This window comes from Rhipicephalus microplus, chromosome 9, assembly GCF_043290135.1.
Source record: "Rhipicephalus microplus isolate Deutch F79 chromosome 9, USDA_Rmic, whole genome shotgun sequence".
NCBI classification, from domain to species: domain Eukaryota; kingdom Metazoa; phylum Arthropoda; class Arachnida; order Ixodida; family Ixodidae; genus Rhipicephalus; species Rhipicephalus microplus.
Genome location: NC_134708.1, coordinates 4,324,976 through 4,340,104, shown reverse-complemented (window position 1 = coordinate 4,340,104; position 15,129 = coordinate 4,324,976). Strand labels below are relative to the sequence as shown.

At 44.5% G+C, this 15,129-nt stretch overlaps 1 protein-coding gene across 4 annotated transcripts; it reads right to left on the bottom strand.

Moving 5' to 3' along the window:
* Positions 1-356: 356 nt before the first annotated feature.
* On the bottom strand, positions 357-14,451 carry LOC119163351 (copine-8-like). Of its 4 annotated transcripts, none has more exons than XM_075873016.1 (15): positions 14,224-14,451; positions 11,484-11,571; positions 11,166-11,269; positions 11,069-11,108; positions 10,937-11,013; positions 10,092-10,123; positions 9,989-10,017; positions 9,040-9,290; positions 8,887-8,974; positions 8,129-8,182; positions 8,004-8,065; positions 5,053-5,097; positions 3,552-3,908; positions 2,154-2,314; positions 357-1,000 (listed from the first exon to the last, which is right to left on the bottom strand). In XM_075873016.1, exons 1-15 carry the CDS (start codon positions 14,304-14,306, stop codon positions 768-770), a joined length of 1,704 nt encoding a protein of 567 aa, XP_075729131.1. In that variant the 5' UTR covers positions 14,307-14,451; the 3' UTR covers positions 357-767. The 4 variants fall into 4 exon arrangements, with proteins under 4 accessions (XP_075729131.1, XP_075729132.1, XP_037271226.2 ...); XM_075873017.1 differs by having other exon boundaries at positions 8,887-8,962; XM_037415329.2 differs by lacking the exon at positions 5,053-5,097.
* Positions 14,452-15,129: the final 678 nt, after the last annotated feature.

Genomic DNA, 15,129 nt, shown 5'->3' with positions numbered 1-15,129 from the left:
AGAACGTAGTCTCTACCATGATTTTACATATCTGATGAGTCTAATGTTGGCACGATGTAGAACCTGTTTCTGCCTCCTAGTCTAATGGATCTCTCTGTCACTGGGGTAGACTGCACATGTACAGCCTGCTGTCTACAGGAGTGGCACGCCTCTATTCCCTTTGTCTAACCAACTGAGCATAGTCAACACAGCTTGTCGCTAGTTGCTTGTGACTGAAGGCAAAGGCACAAAAATGCGAGATTGAGCTTTGATGACGGCCAAGTCATGGAAACACTGGCCAAAGCTGCACACCCTTCCAAGACTTTTGGACTGCTGCCAAAGGGCAGAGACGCGCTCTTGTTATCGAAAACAATGAATTTGTCGTAATGCTTGCATATGCACTTTATGCGACTGCAGTAGAATTTCAGGTCTTGCATGCAGGTTTCCCCTCACGAGCAAGGTTAATGCATGGAGCACTGAGTCGACAGCCTTGTTTTCTCACGCATTATCCCTCCCCAATACATAGCAGCGTGGGCAACCACAAGTGCCTGCAAAAGCTTCTGCTTGTCTGGCAGTGGTCCAGATGGCCTTGCAGGAGAGCATTGCGTACCTGTGCCTCCACACAAGCGACAGCAATGTGTATTGTGTGTGCAGTCGCAACGAGACCAGTCCCGTGACCCAGAGCAGCCAGCCTAGTGAACGGGAGGGGGCCTCTGCTCTAGCATTTTGACAGCTTCTACGTGAAAGACTGTGCTGGCTACTTGTCTACCGTGTGCAGCTTTTGGCACTCAGGACGTGCCACCTTGGGAGCCCAGCCCGGGCTTGACGTGGTTCTTGAGCATGTAGCTGGTGACCTGGTCGGGGATCTCGGCCAGCACCTCCTTAGCGAGCCGCATCTGGTTACTCTGCCAGGGCCCGCCCAGGAGGAACTTGCGGAAGGGCACAAACTGCACAATGTCCCGCTCGGCCGCACGACCCCGCGAGCTAACTCGCACCACGTCCCCGTCCAGTACCTCCATGGCTGCAATGATACCACACAGGCGACTGTGAAGTCTGGCACTGATATGGACAGTGAATTTTCACTGTCACCCACATGTTCAGAATATATAGACATACATAAAAGGCACAAATAGAAATAAGAAAAAAATTCCCAAGCTGCCAACCGGGGATTAAATCTAGCAACCCCTCCTCGATCGACAACTCAACCACGCCACATGCATGAGCGCTGGTGTAATGAGCTCGCATGTACGGTGCGACAAAGGGTCTCTCCACGTGCCAAAGTTTAAAAGAAAAAGAAATATATAAGTGCATCGGGTTCTTCATTGTCGACACATGCAACATGTTGCTCAAACACAAAGATGTAAAAACTGGTCAGTTGCTAGTTCAGGCTTTTCCTGTGTATATATATCTATGCAATCTTTTTGAGCGCCCTTTCTTGTGCCTGAGTGGTGTACTGCAAGTATGAAGTTGCTAGTCGCTCTTCGGGTGACATTCCAATTTATTGCTTAGCCCTTGTGGCGAAACTGTTACTTTCTGTTTTTACTGTGAAATGAGTATTGATTCACTAGAGTGTCTGCAGAGCATGCAAACATGGTTTGAACTAGAGTTCTTCAATCATACCAGTAGCAAAGCTCTATTTTAAAGCTTAGACACGCCCAAGAACATAATTGAGGAGGATAGCAAACCTGCATGCCACCTTGAAGCGATAACAATGAACTGTCATTTGACAGGTAACCGCAGCAGGATTTAGCCTATATACTTTCAAGAAAAGTGGAGAAGTTCTGTGGCCACGATGTCATTTGCAGAAAGCAAACTACAAAGATTAAAATACTGCTTGAAACGTGAAGTATGCAATTTTTTGCAATGAAAAATACACCATGAATGCCATTTATTAATTTGCCTTTTGCACACAGGTGGTGGCACACTCAGCACACCTCCACTATTTCGGCCACTGGCACGTTTGGATTTCAATATGTGGGGTTATGGGAAATTTCAAAGGTCACGTGATTGATGAGCATTGGTTCGAACTTTCGCTGCAACCACTATCTTTGACAGAGATATAAAATAAAAGTATGGCCATAAGCAAGATCACTGTTATAACCTGCTGCATTTACCTATGACAAACTTTGCACGAAAGTGCACTACAGAATGTGTGCATGTAGCTATAGGCTCACCTGAGAAGTCTGCATTGCCTACACCCACAATGATGATGGACATTGGAAGGGTGGAGGCCTGCACAATGGCCTCAAGAGTCTGTGGCATGTCGCTGATGACCCCGTCCGTGATGATGAGCAGCACGAAGTAACTTGTTCCGTCACGGTACGTCCTCGCAAACCTGCTCAGTAGTGACAAATACGCAATGCTTGGCTGTCAACAATACGCATGAATGATGCTCATTACGAGTCCATCTTCAATGGCTTTTTTCTTACGTGAAGGAAACATAAGATGTGAATTTTTAGCACAATAAATTAGTGACGTTATAGCGAAGTCAACTACTGAACTTGAAGTACTTTGTTTATGCTAAAAAAAAAAAACATTACACATACAGACGTGCACAGGGTTCTCTCAAAAGAAACCAGCAGGAACCGAACATGCAGCCCATGGACGATATGTCCAATTCTACCAATGTGGCGGCAGTTGTCCTCTCCTACACCTTGAAGAAATACTGAACAAAATTTCTGCCACCAAGATTTTTAACCAAATCGAAAGATTGGGTCCTGAAATCAAAACAGGCAACGTTCATTTTAGGCAGAAACTACAGGGAAAAAAATGAATTTAATATGTTTTTCACAAACTGCCGCGTCTAGCTTTTGAAGTGAGCAGGCCAAAAATGCCAGCCATCTACATGCTCATCCGTCGACACGACCTCAACACGCTCATCTCCCCCTTCGGTTCCCATAATCAGTATGAACAGCACTGGTAGCGAACAATGCTACTGGCGCCTGGGGTACAGCATCAATCCATTTGTGGAAGAGGGAGAGTGGGATGAAAGGAGAGGCAGAGAAAAGGAAGAGGACAGGAATATGGCGTCTTGCATGCGCCTCAGCGATTGTGACGTCACAGCTCGCGTTTGCACTCAGTCGCTGCTCGCCGACAATCCATTAAAAATACAGCCAAATGCTAAAAAATACCCGAAATTAACTCTGTTTATTGGAACAGTCACACATTTAGAGTAAAATTTACAAGTTTCATTAGTTTTTCCAATTTTCGTTCAGTATCTCTTTAAAATTCATAAAGTGGGTGTCCATACCGTCGGCATTCATAAATGCAGCAGTCGTCATCCTGCCCATAGAGAGAATGAGATGACACTTAAAACAGCTCAATTAATGCCCCCCATCTCTTCCTTGGCTCCAATATATGCTGGTTTTCATTTAAAGTTGTGTCAAACAAAGAAACAAGCCATCAAAATTCCCTTTTTTCATTCACCTCGCGTGGAATGTGACAACAAGCTTGCTTTCTGCTTTTTACAAGGAGACTACCACAGAAATGACATGGCTGCAAGCGGGCAATATGCAATGTTCATGTGTGTGCAACAGCAATACAACCAAAGTTGCTGCATAGCAGGGCCTCACTTTGCCACATGGTTGATGACCGGTGCAAAGTTCGTGGGCCCGTACAGCTGCACAGACCGCAGGGTCCTCCGGTAGGCCTCCAGGACACCCTCGATGCCCACACAGTACGGGTCTGTCGGGTGACCATTTAGGAAGAACTCGTGCGACACAGTTCCGTCAGGTGGCAGCCTTGCACCAAAGCCCAGTGCAGGGAACATCTTGTCATAGTCATAATCCTGAATCACTTCACCAACTGCCTGTATGGCCATCATATACGCATTTGGCTGTGATGGGTCCAAGAAGTGCAGAGAAGCAGGATCTCGGGGGTCCCCATTCGATGCAGTGAAATCCACAGCCACAGTGAAGTGCATCTGCAGGCTGCCCAATGAGAAAGGTTGCGCCCATATTTCTCACACTCACTGTGGCTCCTAGCCTACAAAACGACCCTCCTGTATCTTTACTATGCCTACCCAGTGGTGCCGAAACTAAGGAGCAGGATGGAGGGGCACTCTCAACATGCTTGTCTCTGACACAGTGACCATAGCTGGGGCGTGTCCACACCAGTGACCGACAGGGCTTGTGCGACCGACGAGTCTCAAATGTCACTTTGGTCATAAAGTTGATGAACTCACTCACTGACCAATTCACTAGCTACACAAATAGAGCTGCAAAGCTGCTTAACAACATAAATGATACAACAGCACGAAGTTGGAATACCTTTAATGTTATTTTATGTGTCCAGAGAAGTGAAACAGAGGGAAACATTAGTGACTGTTTGTGTGACAAAAGGCAATTGGCAATTTACCCATGTGACGCTATGACTAGCTGCCCAGTCGCCAGCCAGGAGCTTCTATCAGTCACCGGTGTGAATGAAGCCTCAGGCCTAAGGAGCACTGACACAAATGTTAAATATTTTCAGGTTGTTGCTCCAAATAAAGACACCTATGTCAAGAACCTTAAAAAAGGTGTCATAGTGCTTTAGAATGCACTGAATATACTTTTAATACCCCTCCCTTCAAACGACAATTTTGGTATTGCGAAGGTGGCTTTGCCGTGACATGTCAGTACAACTCTCATGTCATTAGCAGCAGCTGCGAGTTCGCAAGTGGTTCACATAAATGATGAGTGAATTGTTGTCCAGAGACTGTGCAATAAATTAAGCTGCATGCAAATCTCGCAAATCCAGTGAACTGTGTTGTCCACTGCAGCGGGTGATGAAAACTTTAAAAGCGTTGACAGGGCACACCGTGGATGTCCTGTTTGGGGTGCGTGCCAGTACTCCTTTAGGCCAATGTGACCTTCAGCACATGTCGCCAGTGCTCATAGAGTCGCATGCAAAAGCAACCATTTGGTGGCAGCATAAAGCCTAAGGTGTCCATGCTGCAGCTGCTTGAGGGGCATCACTGCACCGGCGCCACCGACTCCCATGCACCTTGGAGCAACGAGGCAGGTTGCGTAAATATACAGGAGGCTATGGCGACACGAACATTCGTGAGTGGGAAAATACGACCATGATTCACACCTGCACTGGCCTGCAGGGGGCGACATTGTGTGACTGCAAGGTGCACTGAAAAGAAGATCAAGCCATGCACCAGTAAAGCTGTTGATAGGTGCCTCACATTAGATTCTACTTTCTAGTTAGTGCAATCAAGGCTTGTAATACCCCTATAAGGTCATGCTAATGTTCATAACTATGATGGCCACACCCTTACATTACTGGTGACTTGTGATAACTGTTCCCTGCCTAGCCATGAAACTTGGGCTGCAACCACAAGGAATTACAAAAGAGCACCGAGTTAAGCAGACCACTAGCGCAGATTTGGCACACTGCAGTATCCCATTTGAATTAGCACACAATAGTGATAGCTGCAAACATTCTTAGTAGCAGCACATAAACCTGAACGCTCTGTACGGTGCTGCAGAGACTGAACAAGTTGCTGCTTTAGAGGGCAAACCTGTTTTCATTTGAAGTATTCAGAGCTTCCTGAAGGTTAAAAAATATGTCGAAGTAAATCTAAAACATAGGAGAGAGTTAAATTTTTACACAGCACTCAATGAGGCATCTTAAAAGAAAGCCCCTACAGCAAGTACGTTATTAGGCCTTCAGGCACAGACATTAAATACAGGATTGCTTAAGAAATGAGAAGTAGAGAATGCACTGAACTAATAAGATTAATGCCAATAGAGATCAGAATATCGCAAACTCTAGAACAGCACGTGCACTAATTAATGCACACGTTCTAGCTGCTACGTTGTATTTCCTTTTTTTTTTTCTGACTGTGCTAGGCTTGTGCGAATTTTAGGCTCAAAGTGATTAATAGGGGTGTACGCATAATAAAAATAACTGAATCAAACCCAAATCAAATAGCAATGACAATGAATCGGAATACAAACTGAATAGTTTTTGAATAGTATAGAAATAACTTTTTTACACATTTCTAGAATTGTGCAACATTTTAATTGAAATAAATAGTCACAGACATTAACAAAAGAGCATTACAATTAACTTTAACTGAGAAAAAAATGCCAGGCCTGCGCAGAAGGCGCAGCACAGTCACAGCGAAAGCTAGAATAGTGGCCTTTCAGAGACTTTTCTAAACACTCATTGGGTAACTGCTGCAAGCACACTTGCTGGGTACCCACTATGGCATTAATAATAAAAATTTTAGGGTAATAGGGCGGTATTCGCTATGATATTTTTTGTAGTTCTTCTGAGAAGCGTGGTATCCGCTAAACTATTGCCAGGAATTCTGTGATGATTGCTCATGCAGTGGCTGATGGCGATGAGGAATTGATGCCTGAAGTGGGTATGCGCTACAGTTAATATCTGAACAAAAACAAGCTTTTGCAATGGGTTAGAGCATGGGACGACCCACTCGTTACGCTATTCGCATTGTGCGACTGGTTGTTTTTTCGCTATTTTTACGCTTTAGAAGTCGTATTAACACGATGTCTTTCCCGACATCAAGCCTGCCTAAGGCAAATTTTTGCCAACAAGTCCCAAGCAAAAAAAACCAGTGTGGCTCAGTGGTATAATACTGGGCTGGCACCCAGCGAACTCGCGTTCGAGCCCCAATGTGCCTTTGGTACTGTTTTTTTTTTTTAATATTGCGCGATGTGGTTACGGACACCGGCGGCAGCAGACAACTACGGCGCTGTGCGAGACCCGAGTTGTTATATCTTATAACAACTTTCGCTGTAAAACAACACAGTTATATAAACTGAGGTAAGCTCGTATAAGCAGTGACCACCTACGAGATGTTTTGCTACAGTAAGTTGAAATACAGTAATTACTTCAGCATTCAAGGTGATACCTTCTCACAACCCTTTGAATAAAACTGAGGCACAAATATTGATTCATTTTTGGTGAATCAACATGATGAACTTCGTGGGAATATTGAAAATCCTTCCACTTTGGCAACAACAGTGTGTTAAATAGAAGCACCAGATCGTAAAAAGATGATTAGTACAGTGCAGATAGTCCTGTAAAAGACTAGGCTTCATGCATCTTGGTAATCTAATTATTAAAACAAAGAAAGTGCTCACTCGATGCTAGAATGTGTAGTTGATTTGCGTCTTTTCAGCGAGTGCCGATTATTTGTAAAGTACTACAAAAATATTCGGTATGCCAATTATGTGCCATTCAACTGGAGTAGCGAATCTAATAGCATCCTATATGATTCGTTATTCTCCAATATTTGTGCAGTCTAGTGGATAGTGATTCGGTAAAATAATTCCTAATCGAATTTCAAAAGTGAGAATCATATATTATAAAAAGAAATTAGCATATTTGTCATGAACCAACCAACGTGCACAATACTTTTTAAAATTGAAACAAGGCATGTGAAAATTTCATTACATTTCATTCAAAGTGAAGTGGGAGAAACGCTGAATAATAAGCAGGATAGGAGTTAAGGTAAAATGCCAGTGACAACCTGTGAAATGTTTCATTTTAAATTCTGCTATACGCATAGCATATAAGCCGCTATAACAAGCTTTTAAACTTAAAAACTGATCAATTGATGTCAGGATAGTATATGTTCGTTTAACCTTGAACTGGGGCTTTGTAGCAGCTCCCTTGGAAAGATGTATTCACTGTATAACTCTCATTACATGCAGTGACACCACCTTTACAAGAGTCGCAACTTGAACAAATAACTTGAGCGCCACAGTTTGTCCTTGTTCAAGATGGAAGCACACCAACTCGCCCAATTGTTCCGTTTGAGATGGGTTTTATATGTTCATTTTGATTACTTGAAAGTTAAGTATAAATTCAATTCATTTTCAAGTGAATTCAAATACTGTAATATCTATTTGAACACTCGAATATTCGCACAAACCTAGACCGTGGCTTGTGTTAACACCGCAAAGCACAAATTCAAAGCTTCTGATAAAACCTCCTGATCACAAGGTACTCCTTTTTATTACGAATTGTTCTAGGCAAAGGACACTTGCTAGATATAAGTCTCTCACCCGCCACGAATGTAGTCAAGAAATGTGGCCTCTTCGCGGATTCCAAAAGACATCAACTTCACCTGCAGACAAGCAGTGTCAACACAGTCAAGAGAGCGCTAGTACTTGCAATATAGGATACTTACCACACCCGAGTTTTTGTACTTCTTTTTCTTAGCCTGTTTCTTTTTGTTGATGAGCTGCAATGAGAGACACTAAGTGAGCTATCTACAAGCAAGTATGCACGACTCCTTCCCTTTTATGGAATGCAAGCGGATAGTGCGCGCTCCCTATGCACACAATGAGCTCTCAGCGGGCACGACTGTGATGATGCTGGCAGTGAAATCATAGGGTTATCCTAGTCCTACGAACATAGATGTCACAAGCGTCTACTATACTAACAGACAATCATGTTTAGGAAAGTATAAGGGAAGTTATTTGTGGCAATTATAATACAAACGTGAAGAAAGAAAAGTGGAAGGGACCGAACCATCAAATAATGTGTCCGATGCTCTGAGCTACAGCATACCCCTCTCTACTTTGTGGGGTGTATTGTGTGCATTTACACGCAGGAATGTCAGTCAGCATCCCTAGTAGCCATGACAGCGAGGGTGAAACACTCTTTTCTGCCTGTTGGCGTAGCATGCCATATCATAAACTGCCACTTCCATCTCAGAAAAAACAAGTCCTTCAATATCCACTTTTATATAAAGAAGGTGGTGACAAGCACAGTCAAACAACTGGTCAATTTTATTTCATCTATACTCTTTCAGCTTGCATTTTGGTCACAATAGGTAGCCCCCTTTTTTTTTTTTTTCTAGACAGTGTCAAGCAATGTCGCATTCTTGGGAAACCCCAACACCTTTTCCAATACTATAATGTTGGCAAATATGACAGCACTCACCTCGTACTCGTTTGCTGGCCCAGGTCCCTCGGCAAGCGTGCGCACGTTGGTGTAGAACTCTCCAATGAGATCGTGGCTGCGAGACACGCTGGTATGCAACGCAGCGTGGAGGAAGGCTCAACCTCAGACTACCTAGGCGCGGCGGCCACTTACCCTCCATCAAAATCCCAGTCATAGCAGACGACGCGGATGGTGCGATCCTCGTCACCTCCGCTCAGCTGACGCATCTGGATAGCAAAGGGCCGCCATGTCGGGTTCAAGCTCTTCTTGACCACTTCAGTACGGAACACCGCCGTGTACGTGTTGTCTTCACTGATGCGGTAGAACTCGAGGAAAGGGTCTGACTTGCCAAACCAGTCTTTCTTGTCCAGCTTCTGAGCATACCACTGCATGTCAATGACCCGCTGAAAAAAAAAAAACAATTGCGCACTGAGAGCACCCCCATTTCACACAGTACGCCACACAAAAAGGAGAATGTCTCTAACACTGGGACTGACTGCAGTTAAGTTACAAATGTACCCTGCACAAAATCTATAAAAGACAGGTCACGTACACATGATCTTTGTGAACCAGAGCTAGTGAATCAGGGATGCATGTCTTACTGAAACATCGCAAAGTCATGAAAGCTTGGCTCACTGATATGTGGGGTTTTATGTCTCACAGTGACTCAGGCTAAGAGAGATGCCGTATAGTTATTTTGATCACCTGGGGCTCCCTAATGTGCAATAAAATCGCACAGTACACAGGCCTTTAGCCTTTCACTTTCACTAAAAATGCGATCACCACAGTCTGAATCGAACCAGAGTCTCTTGGGTCAATAGCTGACCACTGGGGCCAGTGTGCCAGCCAAAGTAAGGCATACAAACACAAAAGAAGAGCGAAACAACATTTGCGCCGTCTATATGAATCTTGAAATGCCACTTTGTTTTGACATTGGTCAATGAGCTGCTTCTTTTCTTTAATAACAGAATAGGGTAGTGCACTTATATTGCTAGCTATTTTCTACTTATACTTTCCTCAAAAGTGCATGCTTCTTAGCATTAATTTCCTGTACGATCCTTAGCTTTCAGTGTTTCTGATTTCTCACACACAGATATTTTACCTTGCAGTCAAGCACCTCTTCAACGGTCACTGAAAAAAAAAAGAGCAAGAATAGGGAACATTCGTGGTAACCATAAAAAGGCTAATTAAGAGAAAATACCCACACAAAATGGTGCCACAGTTGCCTGGGAGTCCCCTGTGAAGAGAGGAAGAAGAAACAAGCTAAGCTCAAGAAAATAAACCACTCTGTGGCAACAAGTACTGCAGATTGGGCAAGTTGGCACAGCTCAGTTTGAGCATGAGTGAAGAAGTCTGTTGTCAGTGTTCTTCACGGTTCCAACAATTCTTCATGCTCAAACTGAGCCCCGCATATCACTCATTGGGGGGGCAAACAAGTACACCGCAAGTTTTTATTGCATGAAATAAATTTTAAAACCAAAAGATTGCTGCTTGAAGCCTCTATTCAGAATAAGGCACTTGGAGAAAAAACACTTCCAAGCACATAGCTCAACACTGCATAATCTGTGGCAATTTGTGAAGGCGAGCTCCAGAATGGCAGCCAGAACAGCAAACTGTTCTTCAATGCAGCACAAAACACTGAGAAGCATAACCGTTGCACCAACTTCGACGATGCTATCAAAACTGAAGGTAGCCGCACTAAACGTATCCAAATGACACCAGTAACCCTGCCGAGCATGTACACAAACTCCGGAACTAATAGAGAAAACAATGCAGCAACAAGAATAATGGTGGTGAGAGACTCTAGGCCAGACAGTCACCCCCTCAAGAACGAGTATCGAAATGTAGGGCCAGTTATTTAAAAGTAAAAACTCAAAACTACATGTGGCTAGAGAGTGTGTTTATTTTTTAACTTTTACCCAGCCAGACAGATTTCTGTCAAATATGTTTACCTTAAACTGTTCTTGTCTCCTACTGCAATATGTGCATTTCATTGCAGAATTACAACAGCCATCGGGAAGAAAAGAAAGCACTGCACAATGGCACTTACGACAGTTGGAACTTGACTTGCGTGCCCTGGTAGGCAACGAGCTCTCCCAAAGTACAGCTAGCCTGACCGAGAAAGTCCTGCAATGCATGTGAGCACATATAGTGCACTGCAAGTTCTCAATGCCCTACTTACATGATTCTGAAGGTCCACACTGGGGCTATCAATGTCATACCTGCAAACAGAAATGATCATGAGCAGGCGAATTCACTTCTCTGTGAGCAGGTCTTACAGTTTGAATAGAAGTTGCTGTCGCTCCTCAAAGTAGTAGTCCACAAGAAACTTGGTCACAAAATCAGGATTGAGGCAATTTTCTACTGTCTCTGTGCGTCCCACCTGAAGAGAGAAAGCAATAGAATAAAGCACACACAAACACGCAATGCAAACTCGAGCTAGATAGTATGCGTTCATCTTTGCTTGATGCAGCCCACGCAAGACGAGGACAAAGAATCAGCGTCTGTCCTGCGGTTTTCAATTCTTTGTCATCGTCCTGTATGCGCTCCTCCATCCTAAGATAAACAGGACATCCAATAAGATTGGGTTAACTTACCTCACGCCAATTGTCACTATCACATTCTCTCATGAACAGAACGCACATAGGATCAGACTTGGAGAAAAAGTCCATGTCTTTGAGTTGCCTGAAAAATAATGATAGTAAATACTTCTCCCTTAACCATTTCCTGTGTGCTTAAACAAAGATTTATAATTTGTAACTGTGCAAATGCTAAAATGCTGATTTGAAATGCTGGTCCAAGTTGCTGCAGCAAGCTAATTTAGTAATGATTCTACAACAGGAATGGCGTAACAAATGTTCATAGGAGTGGGAGTGCACTAGGTGGCACTCCGCTGACAAATAATTAAGGCAGAATGACGGGCAACAAGGAAAATGTAAGGAAGACACATATTATCTCTAAATGCCACAATAGGTACCTAAAACAAAAATGGGCACATTTCACCCGTAGGGTTCAAACACAGCAATGATGCTGCAACTATTACAACAGTAAACATGCGAAAACTTTGGGAAATTTATTAATGAGAACAAATACACAATTATGCCAAGGATATTGTATGGGATTTTATTAGTAATATTAATGTGATTGCAAAGAAAAAAGTGGACGCAAAGGTAACTTGCCGCTGGCAGGAACCGAGCCTGCGAACATCGAATAAAGCGTCCCATGATCTACAAACAGAGCAGCAGTCATGTGGATGACCACCGCTGTATCGAATGCATGTATGTGTCGTGTGCATTCTCAGGTTAGGGAGGACACGGAGCTATCTGGCGATAAAATCTTTGGATTAATGACACCTTCCCGCAGCATAATTTCACTAGCCATATTATTTTCATCATCACCACCAGCCTGACTACGTCCACTGCAAAAGAAAGGCATCTCCCATGTTCCGCCAGTTAACCCGGTCCTGTGCTTGCTGCTGCTCCCCTCTCCCTCTTAGGTGACTACGTGAAGCGGCTACCCATTTGCCCCACCCCACTACGTGGGTACGCCTACGCTTTAAAGGGACACTAGTGAGGAACATTAACTTTGTTTACATTTACAAATGGCACTATGAGAACTGTAATGCCGTATGTTTCACTATCACAACTTCATTATCAGCCGAGTAAATCGAGCTCGAAAGTTCATTTTTAAATTTCGCACCAAAATCTCCACGCGTGACGTTAAGAAACTTCTAATGTATTTTCGGTATTTCTGTGTGATTGGCTGGATCAAAATTTTCTGAAACTTCGCATGCTATGTCTATGGCACCCACAGATTACATTTTCTTTATTTTTATAGGGCAGTTACGTAGAACGTTGTAAAAGACTATGTCTACTTAGGGCAGGTAATAACCGCGGAGCCGAACCACGAGATTGAAGTAACTAGAAGAATAAGAATGGGGTGGAGCACGTTCGGCAAGCACTCTCAAATTATGACAGGTAGATTGCCACTATCCCTCAAGAGGAAGGTATATAACAGCTGTATCTTGCCGGTACTTAGCTACGGAGCAGAAACCTGGAGACTTACAAAGAGGGTTCAGCTTAAATTGAGGACGACGCAGCGAGCAATAGAAATAAAAATGGTAGGTGTAACCTTAAGAGACAAGAAGAGAGCAGAGTGGATTAGGGAACAAACGGGGGTTAAGGATATCATAGTTGAAACAAAGAAGAGGAAATGGACATAGGCCGGGCATGTAGCGCGTAGACAGGATAACTGCTGGTCATTAAGGGTAACTAACTGGATTCCCAGAGAATACAAGCGGGTTAGGGGGAGACAGAAGGTTAGGTGGACAGATGAGATTAAGAAGTTTGCGGGTATAAATTGGCAGCAGCAAGCACAGGACCGGGTTAACTGGGGGAACATGGTAGAGGCCTTTGTCCTGCAGTGGACGTAGTTAGGCTGATGATGATGATGGTAGCAGTTGATCCCCTGTAGATTTCTTCCAGGATGCTTATATATACTTCATCGAAGCCCTGATTTTGCAATGTCTGCATGACGGCCGATATTTCTACTGAATCAAACGCCTTCTTGTAATCTGTGAAAGCTATGTATAGTGGTTGGTTATATTCCGAGCATTTCTCTATTACCTGATTAATAGTATGAATGTGGTCGATTGTTGAGTAGCCTGTTCAAAATCCTGCTTGTTCCTTTGGTTGATTGAATTCTAATGTTTTCTTTACTCCGTTAGCAATTACCTTTGTAAATAACTTGTATACTACAGAGAGCAAGCTGATTGGCCTGTAATTCTTCAAGTCCTTGTCATCTCCTTTCTTATGTATTAAGATGATGTTAGCGTTCTTCTAAAACTCTGGTACTCTTCCCGTCAGGAGACACCTCGTGAACAGGGTGGCTAGTTTTTCTAACACTTATTATTACTATACACCTCGGCTTAATTGTTGATCTCTACACTGAATTCAAAGCTGACCTCGTCCGCTGCCGATAGTTCAGACGCATCCAACCGAAAAGCGCGTCAGATTTTCACCAGCGCCTGGCATCACGTCAAGACGCATCCTCGGCGAACCACAGACAGAGAACACTGTGGCTATTTATCACCAGAGAGACGGGCGCGCCTGCGCGCTGCCTTCAGCAAGGGAGCAATCATCTGTGGAGCTCGGATCAATGACGGAGATGGCGGCGTGCCATCGACCGCGAGCCGCGCAGCATCCGCCTAAGAATCGAGGCACGTCGACTTGTTGGACATGCCCGAGATCTCTGCTCGCGCACTCGGCGGAACCGTACTCCAGGAAAACAGAGCCATCGGCACGCCCATTGGTGCGACGCGGCACCGCGCCCACTTACCTGCAAGAGACGCTGATTTCCACTTTAGTGACCGGCGCGCAGGCAACCGCCGGGGCGAACGGCTGATGAGCCGCCTTCGCCATACGGCGGCCGCTTCTCTCTCACGCTGTGAGCCTTTTTGGCCGACGTTGTTTCCTAGGTCACCATGGTCGTCGGTGCGACGACCTCGTACGCGTCAACAAGACCGCAACCACCCCATTATCGCACGGCCTCCATGTCGCACGGCAAAGCCAGCCCCCCTGCGCAAACAGAATGGATGGATGGATTGATATGTATGTACCACGACCTACTGTATTTTACTGTCCTGCCCAGCAAGCTAAGCGCCAGCACGCCCTTTCTGGTATTGGCGCCTGCCGCTATGCGCCCTGTGACGCTGCAACTTACCCCATCCGCACTGGTTGCTGGCGGCCAAAACATGGGTCGCCGCGCCTTTTTTTTTTTTTTTTTTGTCGTCTGCTCGCTCGACGCTGGGAGAAAAACAGCAATGTTTACGCGTGCACACACTCTGGACGATTAAAATGAATAAAATCCTCTTTTTGAATAAACCTAAAAGTATAATGACGATCTTTTGCCACCGTCTGATCCAATATCCTCCTTGGTCCCTCCTTGGTTCCTCCTTGGTCTGATCGTGCCGAGCTGCGACAGAAGCGTGCAGGTCGGTGCATTTTGTACACCAGCGAAGCGAGGTTTCTTGGTGCAAATTAACCATCACGATGGTGGTGTGCTGCGTGCCTTTCTGCAAATTAAGGCAAGGGAAAACTCCTGATGTGACTTTTCATGAGTTTCCAGTGACCGAGGTCCATGAAAAATCGATCAAGGTGATTTCTGTATTGTAAAAAACTACGTGTCTCTAAAAGAGTGAGTTGCTGGGCTGGTTGATGGTGCTTGACAGACTGAAACGCATAT

Coding starts and splice junctions, on each gene's coding strand:
- LOC119163351 (XM_075873016.1), bottom strand. CDS start 14,306: ATGGCGAAGGCGGCTCATCAGCCGTTCGCCCCGGCGGTTGCCTGCGCG. Junction 10,018..10,091: donor CAACTGTGGCACCATTTTGT/GTGGGTATTTTC, acceptor TTTTTTTTTCAG/TGACCGTTGAAGAGGTGCTT. Junction 8,975..9,039: donor GACTGGGATTTTGATGGAGG/GTAAGTGGCCGC, acceptor GTTGCATACCAG/CGTGTCTCGCAGCCACGATC.